The 24,244-nt window shown below is 38.3% G+C and overlaps 1 protein-coding gene across 2 annotated transcripts in view; it reads right to left on the reverse strand.

Moving 5' to 3' along the window:
- The window catches only part of PTEN (phosphatase and tensin homolog), a 49,098-nt gene that overhangs the window by 12,575 nt on the left and 12,279 nt on the right, over positions 1-24,244 (reverse strand). For both annotated transcript variants that reach the window (XM_071748895.1, XM_071748896.1), the window contains exons 2-7: positions 20,667-20,751; positions 17,552-17,596; positions 13,082-13,125; positions 9,655-9,893; positions 4,432-4,573; positions 2,010-2,176 (exon numbers count right to left, since the gene is read on the reverse strand). In XM_071748895.1, the coding sequence (XP_071604996.1) occupies positions 2,010-2,176; positions 4,432-4,573; positions 9,655-9,893; positions 13,082-13,125; positions 17,552-17,596; positions 20,667-20,751 (722 nt within the window). The remainder of the gene's footprint in view (positions 1-2,009; positions 2,177-4,431; positions 4,574-9,654; positions 9,894-13,081; positions 13,126-17,551; positions 17,597-20,666; positions 20,752-24,244) is intronic.

Here is a 24,244-nt window from a genome sequence, read left to right on the forward strand (position 1 = left end):
TCCCTTCTGAAAAGCTGGGAGCCATCACCTGCTGCGTGAGTCTTCCCACCATCTTTCTGTGATGGCAACTGTATCACAGTGTTCCTGCTGCACAATGGCCCCCAGCTCTGCCTTTCTGTTCCCCATGCTATAAGCATTGGTGTAGACACACTTCAGCTGGGCTAATGGTCCTGCCACCTTTGGGAGCAGAGAAGCCCTAATCCCCACCTGACCACATCCAGACACTTCCACTGTTACCAACCTGTCACTAACCCTCTTGTTTTTGCTGCCACATAGATCACTATCCCTTACCTCCACTGAGACAACAGACTTTAAGACCTTTTTAGTACTTTTACCCACAACACCAGCATGCTGCTCCCAAGCTCCTCTGTAGTAAGCCTGGTTTCAACCATGTCCCCATCAAATCTCATTTAAAGTTATGTCAATCAGTCCTATTAACTCCTGTCTCAGAATCCTTTTTCCCCTTGGAGTTAGGTTTTCCCCATCTGTTGCCAGCAGGCCTGGTATCCTGTAAATCAAACCCATTATCAGAGAAACCAAAGTTCTACTGGTGACACCAGTCTCAGATTAATTCCTGGCTCTCCCTGTTTATCCCCCCATCAATCCCTGCAACTGGTGGGATAAAGAACAGTTCTTGCGCTCCAGATCCCTCTACCAGTTGCCTCAGAGTCCTGAAATCTCTCTTTATTGCCCTTAGGCTTCTCGTTGCTATCTCATCACTGCCTACCTGAAATATCAGCAACAGGAAGCAATCAGAGGGCAGAACTAGGATAGGGTGTTTTCTCTGTATATCTTTAATCCTGGCCCAGGGAGGCAGCTGACTTCCTTAAGTGTGTCTGGTCTGCATATAAGGCCTCTGCTCCCTTTAGAAAGGAGTCACCTATAAGGAGGACCCTTTTTTTCTTAACTGAGGTTGTCTCAATGTGAAGCATAGTATGACATTGCCTTTGTGGCATCTCCAAATTAGGTAAGTATTGACCAACTAAAACACCTCATTAAAATAGGCAGAATAAAATGTTCCCATAGCAAACAATAGAACACAGCATTTCCAAGCTAGTGAAATTTCACCATGAAACTAGCTAACAATACCTTCTAACTGAATAAGCCCACAAAATATTGTGTACACGTGTTTACGTATGCATCTGGTAGCTACAACCTATATGCACACTTTATAAGAGACCGTGTTCTCATCACTTAAGTTTGCCTCCCAACCCACTCTAGTATTTTCTCATAGGATTTGCTCAATGAATGCTCTTAAATTTTGTAACATCCATTCAACTATGAACGATTATTAATAGAGAATTTTAAGGAACAATACAAAGGTAGCTTTTCATCAACATGTTCCCATCCTCACCGTGACTTTGGCAGATACAAACTAGCTCCACAAGCAACAAAATCAATTAAATCCAGTGATGAGACATCCATCTTTAAGCACTCAGAATTTAGTGTCAAAATAAATTCTAGATTAATTTTTTCCACAATAGAGACACTGATACCATTCTCAGTTCTTAGTGAATTCTCTAAACTTCTAATACCAAGGCACTGCAGCTGGGAACCAAGAGATGGCTGAATAGATTGCAGAGATACTTTTACCAAGTGTGTAGAAACTCAATTATCCTGGAAATGTAATCAAATTTGACAGATGGATAGAAATTGGCCAACAGCACATAGGCAAGATATTCTGTGCCTGCTTAAAACTTAGGAAAATTTAGCAAAGAAAACAGCTGGAGTTAACTTGCTCAGCATGCAAGTCTATTTTTAGAACGAGAAGGTTTCTTCCTCAATTAGATTACTCACTACTACAAAATGACTGCAATAAACATCCAGTATAATTCTTATCCAACCTGTGTAGTTATTCTTACCAACTCTCAAAATATCCACCTTTCATTTTGGGAAAACTGGACAACAAGGAATTAAATAATGGGATTAACACACAGCTGAAGAATAACCAGCATCCCAGTCATCAGGACTGGCTTGACAACATTTTCCAGAAATGTGAGAAAACTAACCTTTTTCAACATCTTGTTCTGTTTGTGGAAAAATTCCACTTTGATATCACCGCATACTGGCAAAGGTTGAGGGAATTCAAAGTACATATATTTGTCTTCACGTCTTGAGGGTCCTGAAGGGGAGGTGAATATCTTTACCTTTAGCTGGTACACCACAAACTGAGGATCTGCACAGCAAAACAGAGTGTCACTTTGTAAGATATGCCTTGAAGTGTCAAAAAGTACAATCAAAACATAAGCTATGATATTTTGCAAGTTACATAAATACCTATTAAGAGTTAATGACTGCAGGGCAAACTTCTCTAGATGTTACTGGAAACAAACTAATGAATTTCTGTCCTTCCTAGCAATATTCTCAGACAACCACAGGATTCCTAGGAAAGCTGCTGTTTCTTTTTTAATAGAATAAGAAATAATTGCATGAAGTGACAACTTCTTGCCTTTTCATTGCATATAGTCTCTAAATTCTGTAGTATATGGGAGTAACTGAGAGGTTTTTTCTCTTCATCTATTCCTCACATTTGTAGAGTGGAGGGTCTTGTCAGCACAAACCTATTTCTACTCTTCCAGAACCATTATACAACAAAACCAAGGAGAATATAACATTAATTCAGAAATCAACTATACAAACACAGACCCTGAGTCTGTCCTGGAAAACATCATCTCCAAGAAAGTGCCAGCCATGGTGTAACTTTTGACATTTAATCTGCAGGGGTAACAGCTGAATTTATGAGGGACTTTTGGTGCAGCTTAAGCAAATTTTCTTTGGCAACTCCCAGACACCAGCACAGAAGCCAGAAATATTACGTGTAACTTACTGGAAAAAGCTTTTCTGCATTTGCTCCTGACTCTATTAGTATCTCTATTAGTATCAGATGCAGACTGCTCTCTAGACAATACACACTGACCCACACCCTGTTGCAGAGTGTTTAGCCACCTGAAAACCACCTCTCAGAGCTGTGGAAATTCCTACTGAGCACCATCCCTACCAAGCACACCCACACTACCTAGCTCAACAGCCTGGCTGTATATAAAGCTGCTATGAATCTCCTTCCTCAGAGTTGTAAGACACTGCCATCCCTTCCTATTGCTGGAGAGGCACAACACAAGGAAGATAACAAGGAAGTCGGATTTCAAGTTATCATGCTGGTAGAATTACTAACATCACAGTAGATAACACAACTAAAGAAATGGCATGGGTCATTCATTTCACACTCAAAAAACCCCCAAAAACTGAAAACTTCACAGAAATGTAAAATACTGCAATGCACAAAGATACTAAGGCTGAAAGCTACTCTGCATTCAAGTGCTTAGCAAGTCTTCTGTTTATCCCAACATTCTACTGTGAAAGTAGAATGCTAAGAGCCCAGTAAGGACAAATAAGTTAATGCCCACACAAGCAATTCATACTTCTACCTTGATTTTGCAAGTATAGCACACTTATCCAAAACACTAAATAAGTGGTAATTACAGAAATCTGTAACCTCCACACCTCTACCCTAGAGGCAAGAGGTGTTTGGCAGAGGGTCCTCCTTTCCTCCTCCTCCTGTAAATACAGGCAATCTGACAAGTTGTGTGATTGTTCCTTACTCATGTTACATGTTCAGGTACTGTTTTAGAACCATATTAATAGTGCATTTTTAATCAAAGCCACAGAAGGCACTGGAATTAATTACATGTTGCAATAATCCCCACAGCAAAGCCATTAGAAAGACTTTTTCCACTACCAAAAAACATAACATAAAACTGCAACACTAGGCAGTTACCTCCTTGTAATACCAGCCCATAGAAGGGCAGAAGTTAATTCACATTTATACTCAAAGATTCAAGGAATCTACTGCTGCCTACCAACAGAGTGTATCAGCACTTCTACAGGTGTATTAACAATTCCTAAGCCTCCATACAAAGAAAATCAGAGTTAATCAGATACTTACCCAGTTCAATCATTAAAAAAAAAAAGTCATAATAAGAAGAATGATGTTGCTGCACTGGAAGCCAGCATGACATTAAGCAAATGTTTTTTGGCAATTCATGCTTTCTGTGAGTTGTCATATAAAAATAAAACCTTTTTATGAAACTAAGGAGCAAATATCTAAATATATTGAAATATATATCACTTACGGTCAAACTGGTAAGTACTTCCAAATTTTAAGATATTTTTATTATATATATTATTAATTTAAAAGATTAAATGAAACAACCATATGTGTCCTTCACAGAACTTAAATTACTACACGTGGGAGGATGCTAGTGGCTAGACCAGATTTTGGAATGAAATGTTTAAGTATGATCTTCACCAGCCTCGAGACGTGCAGCTATTTGTGTCACACAGCAGAATGTCACATTCATGTAACTAAACCAAGTTCAAAGGCTGACACACTTCCTGGTGCTAAGGGAGCTTAGCAGGTTGCTGGGTACTTACTGCAAGTTCCGCCACTGAACATGGGAATTGTTTCAAACATCATCTTGTGAAACAGCAGAGCCACTGGTCTGTAATCCAGGTGATTCTTTAGCAGGTAGCTATAGTAGTACACATAGCGCCTCTGGCTGGGAATTGTTACTCCCTAAAGAGAGGGGAAAGCAAATATCAAAAAACACCAAGATCATGTATTAGCACCACTGACCGAGCTCCTGGACACAGAACCCAGCCAGGCAGATTTTTAGTACAGTAACTCGTGATGACCCAGGGCCATTTCTTCATTGTGAACTATCCTGGGCAGCTTAAGGACTAGCAAAGACAATCTACCCCCAAACTGTTCCCAAACAGAGCCTCTGTATGCATTCCCTTCTTCCTTAGACACATGCCCACATTTCTTGTACTCCTTCTGCAGAGCTTTTCGGAGGAAGCTGTTGGCACACATTATCTAAGACCAGGCAACTAATTACCAACCAATCCTTAGCACAGAACAAGCAGGACACTGGTTTTTCAGTTACTTTAGTACCTATTTCCAAACATCCATTTTAAGCAGTAAGGCAAAGACAGAAGATTTTTTTGTATCTTAAATACAAACACTTCCAGAGACCCATGGGTCATGTAAAAGATGGTTTCATGTTGGTGCTTTTTTTATTTGCAGATGAGGAGTGTCAGTCATTATGAGGGATACACCTCATATGAGGGCATATGAATATTTAAGCATCAACATAAAAATTATATTTCAACAGCAGTTTAAGTGAAAAGATTCTAATTTTGTTTGGCAGTAGCACTGTACTCTATACAGACTGACAATACCTTCTATTAAAAAATGCCCTTCTGAAATAATTTCACAAAAAACAAAGGTAAAAAATGTCATTAATATAGGCCCAGTAGCCCAAGCTCTTAAATGAAGGACTTCTCAGCTGAATTAGAATGCAAGTAAACGCTTACTTTGAGAACATATAACTAAAAACAATATTTATTACTGATTTTGTATTAAAAACTTCAATTAAGAGAGAAGTTTTAAAGCTCTTACAGCTAATAGTTTCAAGCAAAAGTGATAAAGATGAAAAATAACTTCATTCCCTAGAAAACACATTGAAGGGTTTATCACAAGTCATACTTGCAATAGCATCAGTAACCAAACTTTTGTATTAAAACTAAATATGAAATTTTAATAAACCAGAGATAACAAAAGGTAAAAATGAGTGAGCATTTTGGTCACAAAACCTAGAACACACTATTTCAATACATTAATACCTGCTAATATCTGTTTCACCTTAGAAGAGACATAAGCTGAGTAGCTAGAGTACTTTTAATTAGTATGCATCTATTCAATTCCTGCCATTTTTTTAAAAATTGTTGACAATTCTGTCTCTTTACCATTTCAGCTGTTTCTAGACTACACGGAAGACTCTTCCTACAACACTTCTACAATGACCTTCTCAAAGAGCCTTCTACACTGACAACATTCCTAGTTCCAGTATCATCTTGGTAGTTACCAGAACCACTTCTGAAGGGAACTTTGAAGTTTGCTTTCCTGAGATCTGAGTTTCATGACCGAGAAGATCCCAGCCTCAGACCATACTTTCCATAATTTGCCAATGATGCCAATCAGAATACCATGCAAGTAAGGGAAGTACCTCCTCCTCTGCTCATACCTTCTCCATGCTACACAAAGGATGTGCTGAACAGAGAAACCCCAACACACCTGATCAGGGCAACCAGGACTGGAACCAGAACAGATGTCATCACAGTCACTTTTGCAGCTATATAAAGTGAGAGGTGATCTTAAAACAAAACCAGATCTCGGCCAAGCAGATAGTTTTATCCCTCCAGCCATGCTGAAGTAGAGCAGAAAGTTCTCCATTTTCCAAAGGTCTGATTTCAAAGCAGAACACTTTCATAACAAGCTAGTATTCTGAGAGGTGCAATCAACTTCTGCTTTCTTTCATTCAAGAAGAATAAAGACAAGGGAAGCAGTTTAAGTATTTTCTTTCCCATCTATCAGCAGCATCATTTTTTAAATGGACATCAGATAAGCTTCCCTAGTCTCTATGCCAGTTTCACAGGACCCTGCTGAGCTCTGTACATACCTCAAGAATTGTCAGGTGCTGTTCCTGCTTCTCTGATCAAATATAGAACAGGCAGTATTATGAAGAACAGACATTTCCAAAAGATATGTTTCCATATTTTGTTTATTAACATGCCCTACTCTGATGGTAAACCTAAAGCTCCAAATCTCAGACAAGGTTTATGGATGGCATCAGGTTTAGTAGAGGTTGTCATCTGAGTACATGGAACAAACCAGTGTTAGAACTGATCAGCTCTGACACATCAGACATTGGGTATCTACCCAGCTCAAAGAGTCATTCTGAGACTTCCTTGCACTAAATAACTGGTTTCCATTTCCTGCTCAGTTACACCACTACTAGGAGCTGTTCCTAAAAATACAACAGTATGATGATCAAAGAATGCTCCTGAATGGCTCATCTCCAGCTCAAACACTTGAGTAGTTGTTCCCAGCTGATACCCATCTGAGCAGACTAAGCTTCCTTCCTTATGGTGAGTCTAATCCTCACCAGAAAACCTTCAAGGCAGAAGTGGGAATAAATAAGGACCTTCTTCAGCTGTAGGAAGCTAAATGGTCAGTCTTCACCATCACAGTAGTAGTTCAGTGTCCATCTTAAGGAAAAAACATGTGATAAGCTAACAATTTCGAACTGTGGAAATAGCAGCTGTTTAAAAGCCTTTCTTAGGGGGTTTGCTTTTCTTCCACCTCTGAAAACAGGCTGGACAATTACAGTTCTTTATCTAGTTTTAGAAGACAGTTCCTCTCCCTTGCTTCCAAAAAGAAAACAGAAATCAGGCCTGTTCTGATACAGGTGAATGATGGACAGGTGGTGAATGAGAGACACAACTGCTTAGCCAATACTTTCCAATCTTCATCATTCCCTTCTTCACAAGAAGTTCAGCCCACTATCGTGAGTTACAGAAATCAGAAGAGGCAGCTTATAGAAGAAACAAAAAAGCCCACAGCCAACAGTTTTTAGTCAGACTCAGTTCTGCAATGTCTGATTCCCCACTACCTTTCCCAGGATGACAGTACATTAACAGGCTATCTAGGAACTGTCAGCCTCATTTACAACTCTCACTTGATTTTACAAAGGCCTCTCTGAAGCTTCTGCTCCCAGCAGGCACATGGAGAGAGCTTGCTACAGAAGTACCTGAGGTAGTTCTCTTGCCCAATTAGTCATACTTCCTCCTGCAATTAGCCTCATGCTTCCTGTTGGCATGGACTCACCCTCTCGAGAATCACTCTGCCATGCATGTTATTGGCAACAGTGGTTTTATGTTCCCATCTATATGCAGCTACATACAAAGTGCACAGCTTGTGCTTGCTTTAAACGAAGAAAATCTGGAGCCTAATCAAAGGTAGTTTCCTTCATCATACACACTGCAGGGGGGGGGGGGGGGGGGGCTGTGGGCATGTGAGCATTTTCTTGCCCCTACATGCAAACAGCTCTTTTGATGCCTCATTTACTGTGGGTTCAGGAAACCAATTACACAAAGGTGTGGTTAAGTGTCAAATCAGAAAGTAGCACTTGACATATAACACTGATTTATGGGCCACGAGGGAAGAAAAAGCTCCAAGAACCTGCACTGTAACACCAGCTTATAAATACTACTTTAAGGACTGTATGAATCCTATGCTGCCCACTATCCATATAAAGATAACCACACTGAAACAGAGCTGGGAAAAAAAGCAATTCTTCCAGCAGGGATACCAAAACAAGGTTGCTGGTTACAGATAATATTTACAGGGGAGCTAAAAGGGCCCTCACTATTCCTGTTTACTAAGTAGACCATTACCTCAAACATGCCAGAGGAACCACTGGGGTACTGATGAACACCTAACTGACCTTACCCTCAACACACTAATGCACACATATACTGCCCTCTCTTTACAAAAGGGAAACTGAGGTACAACATGCTTAACTGTTTATTTGTGTACTTTTCATATTTTCTGTCTCTTTAGGCAGGAGTCATCTACACTGTTTATTCATCACACAGCTCATTCCTATTCACTATCTAACACACTTACCAAAAGTCACAAAGTTCTGATGGGAAACTTTGACACTGTCTTGCTCAAGTATTACACCACAATTATCTTTTCAGCAGTACATGGAATAAACAGCTCCATCTTGTAAAGACAGCAAACAGTTATTTGCTCCGTCCAATAAATTAACAGCCAAATTCTAGAAATTCCTTATGTGGTAATTCTGCTCTCAAGAGCCTTCAAACATGAAGCTCTGCTTATTAGAGGTCTACACACTGTGAAATTAATACTTCATGCAAATGTAAGAGGAACAGAGATCTGTACTTGAGGAGGCTGAAACTTGCTTGCCAGGATGATCCCCCTAGGCTGCTCTACCAACATACACACGGAAATATTGGAGGATGAGCAAGAAAGCTTGCTGGAATGACCTTGCCAGGCACACTATATTGTATTTGGAGATTTCAAATGTGAAGGTTAAATTCCCATTAAGGAGGTTTAACTATGCCAGAAAGGTCCTACACAGAGTTACTGCTAAGTCTGCCTGTGCCACTGACAAGGTCTTAACAGAAAGCTCTTGTAACCATGAACATAATTTCTCTGGAATGAAATAATCCCATTTAGCCTCAGGAGAAGCACAGGGTATTAAATGGCAGAATCATGAACCAGACTCTGAGGCAGCCAACACTGGGCTTAACTACTCATTTACTGCAAGGGGGCACCCAACAACAGACTCTTCCAGTAGGGATATTCAACTAACATGCACACCACCACAGAAGAGAACCTGAGCAGATGAACAACTCATCCATTCAGGCAAAACAAGCTAGAATAATCCTCTTATTTGGGCTGGAAATGCTGAACAAGAAAGTTCACTCATTAACCACCCATTTGATTCCATGTACAAAAGAGCGATATTTAAAAGTTTATTTAAAAGAAACTGTAAAGATGTTCTTCAAAAGGAGATGGAAAAAAGACTTTAATGTTGTGACTAACTGCTACTGATGCTTAGAAAAGCTATTTCATTCAAAACAACAACATTGATTCAATAATGTTAAAGCTAAACAAAACTTATCACAACTGATGGAAAATATCTCTTAAAGGGCTGACCAATTCAAATAGACCTTTAGAAGAAAAAGTGTACAGACAGGAGAACAGAAGAACAGAAAACTGCTCACCTTCTTATCTCTGGTCCTTACTTCCCCATAGAAATCTAGGGCTTCTTGAGCCTTTAAAAACTTGCCTCGATGCAACAAATATGCACATATCATTACTCCAGTTCGTCCCTTTCCAGCTTTACAGTGGATTGCTGCAACATGATTGTCATCTTCACTTAGCCATTGGTCAAGATCTTCACAAAAAGGTTTGATAAGCTCTAGCTGTGGTGGGTTATGATCTTCAAAAGGGTACTGTGCAACTGCAACGAGAAGTAGTCATTTATCAAAATCCCAAAAGAAAATTATTGCAAATTCAACTAGACAAGTCAACTTCGTGCCAAGCATGCAAAAATTAGATTTTTAAATAAACCCCTCTGTCTTACATACAGATACATATTTTTTTATTCCAGTATCACTCAGCAATGTACTGCATATTATATGCAGTGCAGACACTTCTCTAGTAACACATAAGCAAGCACCCTGCCACACACAGACTATTTCACACTGCTACCAAAATGAATTGCACAGACTGTATCTTATACCACATATTTTCTAGACTTTGAGAGTATATTGGCACCAAGTATAACCTTGCAAAACCTGATCACTCTATCAATAACTAGACTCCCTGCTGAGAGAAAATGGGTCCAGACCTCAGCCACTGATCAGACAGTAGGAATTCTGCTAAAAGATTGAGTACAGCTGGTGCTACATTGGGAACCCTCTCTCAGAATTTGCTCAAATGGGTTTTGAAACAAAACCCTGCAGTTTCCATATTTAAAAATTATAATCAAAAAAGAAATCTCATGTAAGGCACTTGCAATACTTATAGGTTTTAAAATTAAACCACTGAATTAAGTTATCCTTATTCTTATATGGATATCCACATGCACATAGTTTTTTTCCATCTAGAGATGGGAATAAGTTCAAGCAAACATGCAGGAAATGAAAGAAAACCCAAGAGAGCAAAAAATAAGCAATAAGCAGAGACAAGCACCCAAACCTCTACCACCTTAGAGAAGGTGACACATAATGCTGCATGCTGACTGGCAGAATTACAGTGGGATGCACTAGTTCTGTCAGGAGAACAGCACTTTATAAAGCACACCCCAATTCTCAACTGGGACAGACTTGGGATGTTAGAAATACAATTCAGATTCACTTAAGCCTTCTCAGATAGAAACACCACTTTCTTTTCTGGTCTAAAAACCAATGTTTCATTCTTTGAGAAGTGTCTGTATTTGTTTCCTACATACTACTCATCACACATACAATGCTCCTCTTGATGAATCTCCAAGGACTTAAAGGGCAGATGTGAGAGATGAAGATATGGAATTGCTAAATTACCAAAGCACAAGTGTGAAGCCTTCCCAAGGGACAAGGGCAATTTACTGACTTGCAGGATAAAACACCCACTTAATCTCCCAGAAGACCAAATATGGGAACCCAACAAAGTGAATAATCTATGCTAAAGCAGCAGCAACAGTTAACAAACATTAATATACACTAAAAAATTCTTCCACGTAGAAGATCAAGACTCTCCAATAACCTGTTTATGTGGACTTAGATGTCACTTTTTGCATCAGGTGTAAATGAAAGGAGGAATTTATTTAGAAACACCTCAGAAAATAAGTCATTAGGAGATGCTGCAAATTTGTTCACTCAAAGTTTTGAATCCACATCTTAACTACATCCAACAGGATTCCCGTGAAAAGGAGAGACAAAGAGTCCTGAAAGAAGAACCCGAAAAATCCCAAGTAGTAACAGGACACTGAGGACACTCTTGAGGATTTGGGATCAAAGGCAAATCTTGTGATATTTTCTTTGAAAATGTAATGAGAAGCAGATTAAATAGGTGTCCTGTGATGGCGCAGAGGGTCTAAGAGAAAACAAGCTTAGGAAACATTCATCTGCACAATCTTGAGCAAGTCCTCGAAAGGGTGCAGGTCCTCCATGAATTTTGGTTTCTAACACTGGAGAACACAATGTGGGGAAGGGTTCTATTCTCTCCAAACTGCTAGATATTGCATGAAAAATTCAACAGCACATAAGAGAGTAAATAGAAAGAGAAGCAGAAGCTAATTTTCAGCATGGAAGTTACTTCAGAAACAATGAAAACCCTAGACAGAAAGCTAGTGTCCAAAGAAGATGAACAACTTTCAACATTTGGTTTTGAATTTTATGCAAGAGCATCCAAGCTGAAAAAACCATTACGGTGTTTCATGCTAAGTGTACAAATAAGTTTCCTTTGAAATTAAATAACTTCCTCAGTTAAGGGAAGCCCTGACTCACCTACTTGGTTATCTAAGGTAACTAACTTGGGGATGAAGAGAAAAAAAAGCAACATGTAGCTCCCTAAATAAGTACTGCCTTATGCAGAGGAGCTGTGAAAGGTGATGCCACAAACAACATTTTGGGCTGTGACTCCAAGTGAAGGGAAATGATCACCCCATAATAAAAAGCATAAATTAAAAGCCAGCATATGTTCTGGACATATTATAGAAGTACGTCCTTTTTATTTTGTATTTTCTCAATATTTTCTCAATTCATTATTGTAAGAGAAAATGAGAAGCACAGATGACTTCAAATATGACAATTTCAGTTCTTCTATATTTAGCCATTAAAGCAGCCAATTACATTTTGGTCATGTTCTAAACACCATTTTTTACAACTAGAAGGATGCCTTAAAATAATAATGAAATATGTTGAGCCTTTCCTGTGAAGTAGCTATTAACCAGTAAGCCCCAAATTTATTAATCTTCTAGTATTACCTACACACAAGTACTCCTCATCTACCCAGCCATTCTGAAACATTGCAGGAAGAGGAATTACAAACCCTACTACTGGTCACAGAGATTCTCCTCTGCAAAATAATGAAGGTACATCTGTACCACTTTACTACCTGGGGAGTTCAGATTGACAAAACTGGTACATCAGACCCTTACCAAGGCTCTGATCAAGAGGAGCTCATAAAAGCTTCCCCACTGTATCTGGTAGCTCAGCAAAACATCCCATCTCAATGTGGCATTACATGTGACCAGAATTTTGGATTTTAGAAACCGAAGGTTTCTTCCAGGCCTTCAAAAATTTGTTTACCAAGAACAGTGACAGAGGCTTAAGTGTTCTCCATATTTATTCTGTTATGCTTCTGCACAGAAACAAGCAGCTTCACATCTACATTTTATAATAAATTTGTACGAATTTTACTGAACTTCTAGATAACTCATTTTGCCAAAATTTTTGCAACTGTAGACTTCCAATTGCCTTATTAGATCTTGATCTAGTTAACTGTCACAAACTTACTTTTTTGAAAGAATAAAGAATACATCAGGTTTATGCAATGACTCAAAGCAATCTGACATCATTCCTTGTGCCCAAATCTCCTTTATACCTTCACTCAGAAACTCTGAAGTTTAAAGAGAATACCAGATACCAGACAGCAGCAACGTACCTCTGCAGTTAAATTTGGCGGTGTCATAATGTCTTTCAGCACATCTAAAAATGAAAAGGAGAGACAAATTCAAGAAAAGTCTCTGAGGCACTCCCATGATCTATCACACCCTGGAACATAAGAGGTCAGCAATATGGGAACATAACATATACCCATCATCTTTATGTTTTAAAACTGTAACTAGAGACCACATATGGAAAAAATGTTTCACTGCAGACGTATGAAGTTGCTCACTCATGTACCAAATTTTACTGAAAAATGATTACTTACCTTATGGTAATGGTAGGCCATGAGTATGTTTTAGTCAGTGTGACTCTCAATGGAGATGTTCAGAAAAGTAATACAATACACTTCTACTTTTTAAAACTGTAGTATTAACAGCTTCAGCTGCTCAAGCAGCTTTATGCTCCCACACAAACACAAAGAGCAGACAGCTATGACCTTCATCCAATTGACTCTGACCTCAAAACACATGACAAGATGCCTTAATGACAACATGGGTGTTGTGATGGGGAGTCACAAGGACATTTTAAGCCCCTTTAAAGCAAATGCAACCTAAGCAAGCATTCTTCCTCCAGTTCCAAGACTGCCACATGCAACTGAAAGCACCATCATTATAATGGTGGTGACTTGTATCAAGCAGAGATTGTGACAGTGCTTCAAGAACAAGTGCCAAGTTGAAAAAGCAGATAAACTTAAAAAAAAAAAACAAAATACAAACACCCAAACAGAAGGTCAGTCAGTCAGTTTTCACCTTACAGACCCTTTAAAATGCCACATTTGTATAGACTCTAGCATTTCATGAGTGTCCATCTCACTGCTCTATCTCCTGCTGGGGTGGAATTCAGTGCTTCCCTTTCTCTGAATTCAGAGCCTTCTCGACTTTAGCCTCTGCTATGGAAAAGCCTGGCAGCTTTTACAGCCCTGATCACATTGCTGACACTTTTTCTGGGTCAAAAGTACTATGGCACAGGTCAAGTTGGCAGAGGGGACTAAAAAAAACATTATATGCACTCGAGCCTTTGCGAAGAAAGTTCAGATGCAATATGCAGACCCAAGGTGGAGTCACCACATCAACCATGCTGGGCAAAGCCTGTTAGAAGCTATTCAGCATCTGAACTTGGGAAGTTGAGCCTGCTGGGAAGCAAAACAGTTAACACATCTTATCCAAGGAAGTTTTCTTCTTGCCTTTAATTGAACACCCAGTTCAAACAGGTAGCAAGAGACAGAAGTCTTTAGAACATTAAAAAAACAAAAAAACCCCCAAACAAACAAACAAACACCCCAAACACATACGGGAAAAAAATGCATTCAAATTCTCAAGTTTGAGAGAGTATCAAGTAGAATGCCAAAGGGGTATTTCTTGATACCAAGGACAGAAATTGAGCATAGAGCACAGCTATGTCACTTTTTATGCCCTCTTATGGGAGCTGTATACAACAAATCCAGACATGGCTGTATAAATTATATTCCCATTCCATTCCATGAAACTCGTATCTGCAGCAGAGATTCCAGGGGAAGCTGCCATTGCTTAGCATTTCAAGCTTTTTTTTTTTTGAACAAAACAAAACAGTATTAGACCCATAATACAATCAGATTTCCAGATAAAACCTGAATGTTGCTTTTTTTATTTTGGGGGTGAAGAGTGTTCCAGCATGGTTCTTGTAATCCTCCTTTTGATGAAAGCAAATTTAAAGCTACCCAGATCCTAAGTGCTGCCAGCCAGGTACCTCTCTCATCACAACTATGACAACACTGACAAAAGGACTATAGACACCAAGAAGATAGCAGCCTATGCCAAAGCCTAAACTCATGTACACAGAGTATACACATAAAATCCACATTGTTTGTTACAGTTCCTTGCTTTAATTATGTGCCTGCAGGACAGTTAAAAGAAATATACTGGAGAAGATGGACATTATCACAAGAGGGGAAATAACAATTTGGCATTATACAGAGCTAGGGGATGAAAGTGGGAGAGGATGTTAAAACAAAAGGGAATACCGAAGAAACAGCAACGGGTTAAAAGGAACACATAATAAACAACACAAAGAAGCAGCAAAATGAAATCAATTGCTCAAACATCCACTGGGAAGTTAAAAGCCAATCTGGGAGGATAAGGTGTAACTGACATCATTTAAGCATCAGATCAGAAAAATCTCTTTAAAGCCTTTTAAATAATGATGTGTGTATTGAGCAGTTCTATCAGCTTAATGTAACAGCTACCTTAAGGGAACACAAACCCCATGACAGTGTTCAAAGTAATTCTGAATATAATCACATACCTCCTCTGAACTCCCACCTCCTTCTTTTAAATACAGACAATATGTTGGTTATTTGCAAAGGACCAACTTAATTTAAAGAGATGCTGCTCTCTGAAATACCTGATGACTGCAATTTCTTCCCATCTCATGACCAAGCACTCCAACAATTCACCTGATGGCTGTTATGTAATTCATATACAAATTTTGCTTGCCTAGAGATAGAGATCACCTGGCATCTCTAGTCAGAGCTACATAGTTTAAAAGCTATGCTTTCCAAGCTGTGCAGTGATCCCTTGAATCTTAATTTGCAACTAACCCATCTTTTGGAAAGAAACACACACACTTCAGACATTTTTTTCCAACAAAAAAGTTTTCATCTGAGGGCAAATTTTAGGAAGTTTCACTTACAATAGTTTTGCAGTTAGGAACAAGGAAAAGTGATGGGTGGGTTCTTGCACCAAAACCCACAGTTACAATTTTTATATGAAGAACTTGAAGACAAAAATATTTGGCACACCAGGACAAGCTACTTCCAGAGTTGGAAACACGTGTATCAGAAACATAGATGTCAAAATCATTTGTCTCATGACAGCTCTTTTCACTTAAGAACTTCAAAAGTTTTTCCTGTACAGGATTGGAAGACTAGTTTTTCTGAAGTATGATAAAGTTGCTATCATACAGTAAAGGGTCAACTTTTCAAGCACCATCTCCCTGAGGAGCCACTTGCTAAGATGCACAAAAGTCTTTCTAAACTCTTACTTTCTGACCAAACCCAGAAATTAACACAGCAGCCTATTGTTTTATCTGTCACCTCTCGAGCCAATTCCAAACAAGCAGTTCAGTATCAGACAGCTAAGCAACCCCTGATCCTCCAAGTGATACCAGAGCCACATTTCACAGGAGCTGAGCTAAGCCCTAAGAAGTAGGAGGATATTAAGTTCTGCTTTGCTCCTGTAACTGGGCAGAAGCTCTCAAGAGGTTTCAGGGGGGTAATAAAACCATGGTAGTTAGATTTAACCCAATAGAGCTCTCTACAGTTGAGATCCAAAAGATTTCACAGCCAGCTAGACAGTTACCTCTTCAGAGCTGCATTTAGGCACAGAAGCAGCTAGCAGCTATTCTGGGAAGCACTGTCCTTTCCACCCTAGGTGCCACCAAGACAGCATTTATTAAAAGGCTAAAATTCTGGAGAGCCTCTAAACTGGACAAAATAATTTTGTTACTGAACTGTATGAGAAGTGTTCAGTTATTTTATTTTAATGCACATTTTATTTGCATATCTTTATCTGTCCCATCCTACCACAGACTTTACAAACAACTTAATAGAGTAACTTCTCAGCTTCTAGTATCCCTTAGTTCCAGCATGAAGAAACACGGTTGCTTGATGCATAATTCTTTAACTAATTTAGAGGCTTATTTAAATATTAATTTTAATGACTCACAGATTACAATGCAATACACTGCCTGGGTTTCTATACCACAGTAATTCTTCTATTAACTGCAGATATGAAAGAGAAAAAATAAAAACAAAAGCCTTAACAGATCAGAGAATCAACAGATCTTCAACTTAGAGGGGAAAATGAGGGGTAGGAAAACCAGGACCAAGTTCAACATCAGCTGACACTACAGTTTATGCAAATGAAATTAGCCTAAAGAAACATATAAAGATGAGCAAGGAACAAAACAAAAAATCCCTTTGTAAAAGGAACAGCTCTACACTTTAAAAAGTGAGAAACTATCACATTACCAATTGATGCAATACCTTTTTTAAAGTAATAAAGAACAGTCAAGAATAACAAGGAAGCAAACAGAATTTGGATAATAACAGGAGGAGGGGAAAAAAAAAGGAGGAATAAAGCAGGAAAATATTAATTTGGCAACTTCTTCACTGCAGACATTAACAGAAAGCCTGCTGTGAATTACTTTTCACTTTTTAATCACATACAATCCCTGGTACAAGGTCCAGATGGACTAGATGCCAAGTAATTTAAAAGTGTTCAAGAAGTATGAATACACACTAACATTTCATTTAACCTTGCTCAGCTCCACTGTATGAAGTAACAGCACTCTCAATCAGGCTTAATTATTTTAAGAAATATGCAATATCTTTAGCTCTGCTTCAGTACAGCAAGAAGCCACTTTAACCCATAAACTATTTTTAGAACTCATTATTTTTAGAAAAACACATCTATAAAGCCATACTTACAGATTGTATATCTTGTAATGGTTTTTATGCTTTGAATCCAAAAACCTTTAGTAGAGAAAAAAAAAGGCATGTATTAATATATATTGCAACAACAGTGACCTTACTTTGCAGCATCATTAAAACACTATCTAGGATGTGCAATTCTGCACTGCAAGTTCCAGCTGGCCCTGCAGTGCCTCCAAGTGCAGGCAGCAGCCTGTTGCAAACCTCACTCATAAATAATCCACTAGTATGAGTAAGACTACTTGTGCAACTGATGAGACCAAGATCCAACCTTCAACTGAAATGTTTATTGTATGCACTGATCTGCACTGATTTCTAAAATACGTGCATATCAATATGTTGTTAATTTTTAACGCAGAAAGCATCAATTACACAAGGTATCTGAAAATGCTCTCAATTTAATCAGCTTTGCAAAATATTTTGCCACAGTGGTATTTCCAAAGAAAAAAAGGCAGTTAAAATAACTTTCATATTCCAGTTAGAACAGCTAGAATAATGTATTTTAATACCAGGATTTTAAATGACCATTATTTGCTACTAAAGTATGAAGATGGTGCCTGATCATATTCTGAGCTCAGAAAGGAAGAGAAAGACCACTATACTTTTTCACACATTCAACATTCTCATGCACACTTTGTAAAAAAAAGCTTCCCATACAATCCTGGGAGAGCCAAACTGCAAACATGATTCATCAAAATTGCTGTGATTATATATATGAGGTGTCACCTGGCAATGTTCAAGAAGAAATAACATACAAATATTTACACTCAACATCATCAGTGTGTATGTGCACATCAGCCAGAAAGAACTTAATTAGCCATGACAGAACACGCTGTTCAAATCAAAAAGAAACACTAGCTGCTAAAATCCTGGAAAGCTCAGGCAAAAACAAGCTCTGGTTATCAGTCATCATATTCCAGAAGTACCTAGAACTCCATGGTTAAACTGCTATGTTAAAGTAAGAACAGATGTGAATGCTCCTTCTGCAGCACTGAGTAGGAGATTCTGATTTCATCAACAAAAATAGTTTGTGATTCCCCTCTGCAGTCCCTGTTGGCAGACTTCCAAGAGATTAAGGAAGATGGTGGACATGGCAATTTGCTTAAGGACATGTCCCCCTTGTTTAAAACACACTGGAGAGTAAGGAGAGCTGACTCCACTTCTGCCAGGAACAGCCACAAAGCTAAGTACAAGCTTTCATGCAAGTATTTTTCTAATGACAAAATGCCTTTCAAAACCTCTCAAAATGTCAGTCACAGGAACAAACAGCAGTGCAGCTCATACTTCTCATATTGTATTAATATTAAATTTGTCAGGATACCAGCAATTCAGAAGAAGTCCACTAAAGTATCCTGGCTCAGCACCTATTGCTCTGGAGCTCAAGCACATTGAATTTCTGAATAAAAAGCTCCTGGAAAAAAATTCCACAATAAAAAGATGACAGGAACAGATGAGGATCTGTTGGCTGCAACATGCAGAATACTGCATGATCACATTAGGAGCATTATTCTTTTCTAAAAATAGAGGGCAACACACATAATACTATTTAAGCATCCAGTTCCTTACAGACACCTAATTTACAACTCTCTGCATCTCAATTTGGTTTATTATACTTTTAGGTGATCACTGCTCCATTTGATCAGTGTTTATAGACAACTTCATAACTACAGTTATTGCCTTTACATGTCTACATATCTAATCAATAAAATACATTTTCATTCATACAGAAGCAACTGAAATGGATGCAGTAAATGAAAGAGCGCCTTCAAAAACTACTGCCTACTATTTTTTATTCAGATTATTCCCATGTCACTTATTCAAGTCCAACCTTTGCCCCTATTCAACAATCTGCAAAGGTGGAGTCAAGGGGACCACATATTTCATGTAGCAGATGCAATGCCTGTATCAACTTAATAACTGGTATCTGACTGTCCTAGTGTCAGGTGTCTCTGACTGTTGGTACAGAAAGATGACTATAGAGTCTGAGTTTGTGGGACAGCAAAAGCTTTTTCTTGTGTGCTGTGATACCATTAGAAAACATGAATTCATGCCTTCTAACAAGGCTAGCAGAGACATACACACTCTGCAAAAGTATTTACAGGCTGAACGTCACTGATATGGCCAGCTGTGGATAAGTGACTTTTCCTCACTACTATGTGACAGAATAAGGTCAGTTCTGTAAGCCTGGCAAAATCCAGTCTCTGACATTTTCACTACTATTTGTGGATAGCAAACTTCACCACAATGGTTAATTATGCAAAAAAGAACAGCCTTGAATTCATCTGACACTAACTGTGGCTGCATAGGGAAGCCACTGCCTTCAGATGATCAATTTTTAGTTGAGGGTTCTAATTCCTCCTGTGGGGGAACCAAGGAGCTGTTTCAACTCATTTCTGTACAAACCTGGATGCAAACAGTGAAACAAGCAGCACTAATTCTGCCTGCCAAGGGTAATGAGAAACTTTCTGTGGCATCTCAAACCTGGAGCAGCAACTTCTTGCCCAGATACACCTACTTGCAACTTCACTGTGTACCCATCCTACTTGCTGCACCATTGTCCCAGCCACAAACATCAGATCTCCTAGAGAGCAACTGAACTTCTGACCTCATATGCCAGAGTTCTCACAAACATGTATGGCTTAAAAAAATAATAAAAAAAAATCAGATCAGATCCTAAACCCACTAATATTTGGCACTTAATTTATCTACTGAAGAATGAATCTGGGCAGACATATTCTGAAATATGCATCAGCTATCTGAGGAAACCATCAAAGTCATGAACAGAGGCATGGACTGACATATTGCTAAAAGCAAAATCCTCCTTTCACTCCAACAAAATTTACTAAATTCATTTTTTTCACACTAAAAAGCAGATTACATGCATCTGAGATCAACTCACAACAGCAGCTTGACTTAAATTTTTGAAAATATTATTTTCATTGTTTCCAACATTCTTCAGGAAAGCTAGGAAGGCAACCTCTAGGAGATACAAAAATCTTGGCATTTCTGAGTCAGAACACACATACTTTCACCAGCAGAATATAAATGAGTGCAGAAGAGGATACTTCAGATTTACAAGAATATGTTAAGGAAAATAAAAATAAAGCCTTACCTTACTACATCATCGATGTTGTTCCGATACACTCCTTCAAGCCTCTCTGCAGGAAAACCCATAGCAATTATATTTGGATAAATATCTAAATATCAAGTTATGGAAACATTTGCAAAGGATGTGAAATTTCAACAATAGCATTAAATGAACATTAATCAAATGTTCCACTCTATCAAAGTCAGAGCAACAACTGAGTCACACATGCAAATAATTCATCTTGATATATGCAGTAGTAAGAGATCTGTTCCAAAAAAAGCTGAGAAAAAGGTCGGAGGGGGGGAATAATCAGGAGGGAATTTTTTGAAAACACAGTACTTTGACCACAAGCACTGTAAGACAGATCTTTTTTCATCTCAAACAAATAACTCCTCAGAAGTCAATGCCATTGGGCAGCTGATTATTATCATCCATTAGGAAGGCAATCCACCAGAGAAAAGCAGAGACCAGTAATCCATTTCTCTCCTACATCCACTCACTAGGATCACACAGACCTAATGATCTTTTCCTACACTTTGGGTGCCATATTAAAGCCAATAGGAAACTACTAAAATACTGTTCTGCGACTAAATTGTAATACATTCTAAATTAAAACCCACTGATCACCAAATAGGTTTATCATGCAACATAGCAAAGCAAACCAAAGAGAGCATTTCAAGCATGCCAGTTCTGGCAAGGCCAGATAAATGCCAATGTTTTTATCACTTTCCATGATTTCTATGTTAAGAGACCACTAAAGAAGTTCCTAAGGTAGCTCTGAATGCCTAATTTAGGGTATGCAATGGATGGGAACGTACACATCTGAAAAGATACACATATATATTGCTAATTAAAAAAACTGATTCCCCATGCCAGGAGTTCTTATTCTGAACCTGGCAAATGCAATCCGAGATAAAGCAACTCAGAAAAGTACTAAGAGCAAAACCAAGTTAGTACTAAAGAAAAAGACCAAATTCGAAGTCTACATCTGGAGCCAATAAAGAATTTACAACAAACTACTAGAAAACTACACATCTGTTTTCCTGGTGGTCCAATGATATATGGATTTTTTAAAATGAACTCAAGTATTCCCAAGTTTTAACATTGTTAGAAGTGATAATGCAGCAAAGAAGCTTCACTGAAAAGCAAGACAGAAATGAAACTAACAGCTCAAAACCAAACCATATCCTACCCCACATTATTACACTTATTTTAGGAGTAAGAACAAAGCATATGTTTAAAGTTGACCCTGTTTTAAACCAGGGGGCTAAAAGAGGTGATTCCTAGAGGTCTCCTTCAACTTAATTTTTTCCACAACTGTATATTAGTTTTTCTTTTTATGGTTAAAATATAGCAAAGCACCAAAGAGTAATCATCAGAATGGAAGACACTGCAGCACCTTCCACGATATTAACATTCCAGTTACTTGTACACAAAGAGATGCCTGAACTAAGATAAAAAACACTTCATCCTGGCAGAATTCCCACAAGCCCAAGTACCCACAGTGAAGCAACATTGGTCAAATTCTGCATTTACACAGCTAACTACAATACTTAAGAAAAACATGAAGAATGTATACACAGAAATAATCTTTCCTAGTCTCAAAAAAAAAAAAAAAAAAAAAGATTAGTTTTGACTATGTTGTAATGCAAGTATTAATAGACTGTCTTCTTGGACTATTCAAGAGATGATTTTTGCAGACAATGAGAAAAATCTGAAAGCTTGAGAAAACATGTGGATGCCTCAAATACAGACAGTGGAAGGGGTTTACAACCCTAAAAAAAGCTTACTCTAAAAAATATATATATATACTGCTTAACTTAGAGCTTGTGTTAACTTCAGATACCAAGAAATCACATAAATCTTAAAACTTCGAGCTTCACTCTAAGTGTACTTCACTCTGCACGCAGTCCACAACTCTTTTAAAATTACAAAAGGTGCTATATAATTAGCAATTTATTTACCAAGTTATTGATCACTACTTGCCATAAGCAGAAGAAACTGGTAATACATCCTGTGCACCTTCTCTATGCTTATTTACAGCAAATTACCAGATGTACAGCTAGCACACTCTACCTACCACTCACTCCTCTTTCAACCTGATTTCTACCTACTAACAGTTCTAGCATTTTTACTTGAAAATCTTCCTTTTTTGCCATCACAAGATGGCATATATAAATTACCACAGCAAAATAATCTAGTATGTTACCCTGCTTTCCATAGCACTTTCCCATAGGAGACAAACATTTATGCTAACAGAGCTAAAATATTTTTTTTATATACCACATCAAAACCAAGCTCAGTTTCTACTATCACCAATGACACAGGTGTCTCAATTTCACCGAACTACCATGTAACATGCTCAAATTACTTACAAAATTGTGAGCAGCAAAACATCTCAGCAGCATTTCTAGTTTACAGGCTCACAGACTTATCCAAAGCCTCAACACATGCAGGGAGAGAGAGAGAAAAAGTTTTTAAAAGACTTAAAACTTAAAAAAACCCTAAACTGTGGCAGTCTCAAAGTTTTGGAAAGCAGGACCCCCTTTTGTCTCCTGCATCTCATGTAACTCCTCTCAAGGGATAAGCAGTGCTGCTGCTGTTTGCACAGATGATCCCAGTCTCTGATCCCTGTTAGTTAGATCCCAGTGCTAAAAAACTGCCATTAAAAGCTCTCTCACACTTGCCTTTACTGCAAAAAGCTGCTCCAAGATCTATTTCAAGCAAAAGGGATGTTGTTACTGCTTCAGCACTAACTTGATTTTTTTTCCCTGATGCTGAGGAAAGAAACTTTCCTCCTGAGGGGCAGCCTGTGCTCACTGCATGGAACCAAGCCAGTTACAGAAGCTACCGTCCATTGAGCATCATCTTCAGAAGTCCTTTTATCATCAGCTTTGCTCAGCATTTTCACACCTCAGTTAATTAACACTGATTTCCAAAGCTGAAATTAAGAAATTAGCTACCAAGATGAGATTTCTTACAACAGAGCTTGGAAGCTGGGCTTACATTCAAAGCAAGAATTCTGAGTCATCATGAAATTGGTAATGATACTGATAATTTTAGAAACGTGGAAGAACAAACAATTTTAAACATGCAACAAGTTCATTATAAATTACAAGCTTTTTTTTTTTTTTAAAGACATGCAAATGAAAATGGGAAAAGTATCAGCTGTTTACTGAGACAGTTCTACAAAGTTAATCAAAACAAAGTTAAATCGAACTGTTCTAACTACCAAAACTTTAAATAGGCCTTCTAGAAAATGTAAAATGGTTAAACACAGCCATATTTTGCCGAGTAGTTCTTTCCTAAGAAACCCATTCCCAGAAATGCTTTCAACAGCTTTTAAAGCACTCACTCCTTCCTCAGCCTTGTAAACATCAAGCCAGTATTTTAGTTAGTGATTATGATTTTAAAAATTGTGAGAGACTCATGATATGCAACAGCAAAACATTAAAATGCCATCTTCAAGTTTGTATTTCTTACTAACTACAAAACTTAAGCTTGCAAATTAACCAAGACAGCACTGTGCTACACCCAAGGAACCTTGAAATTAAAGCACCCAATTATTTTGCTAAGTTACCAGATGGCACAACAAATGAGCA

Source organism: Heliangelus exortis, chromosome 7, assembly GCF_036169615.1.
Source record: "Heliangelus exortis chromosome 7, bHelExo1.hap1, whole genome shotgun sequence".
In the NCBI taxonomy this organism is placed as follows: Eukaryota; Metazoa; Chordata; class Aves; order Apodiformes; family Trochilidae; genus Heliangelus; species Heliangelus exortis.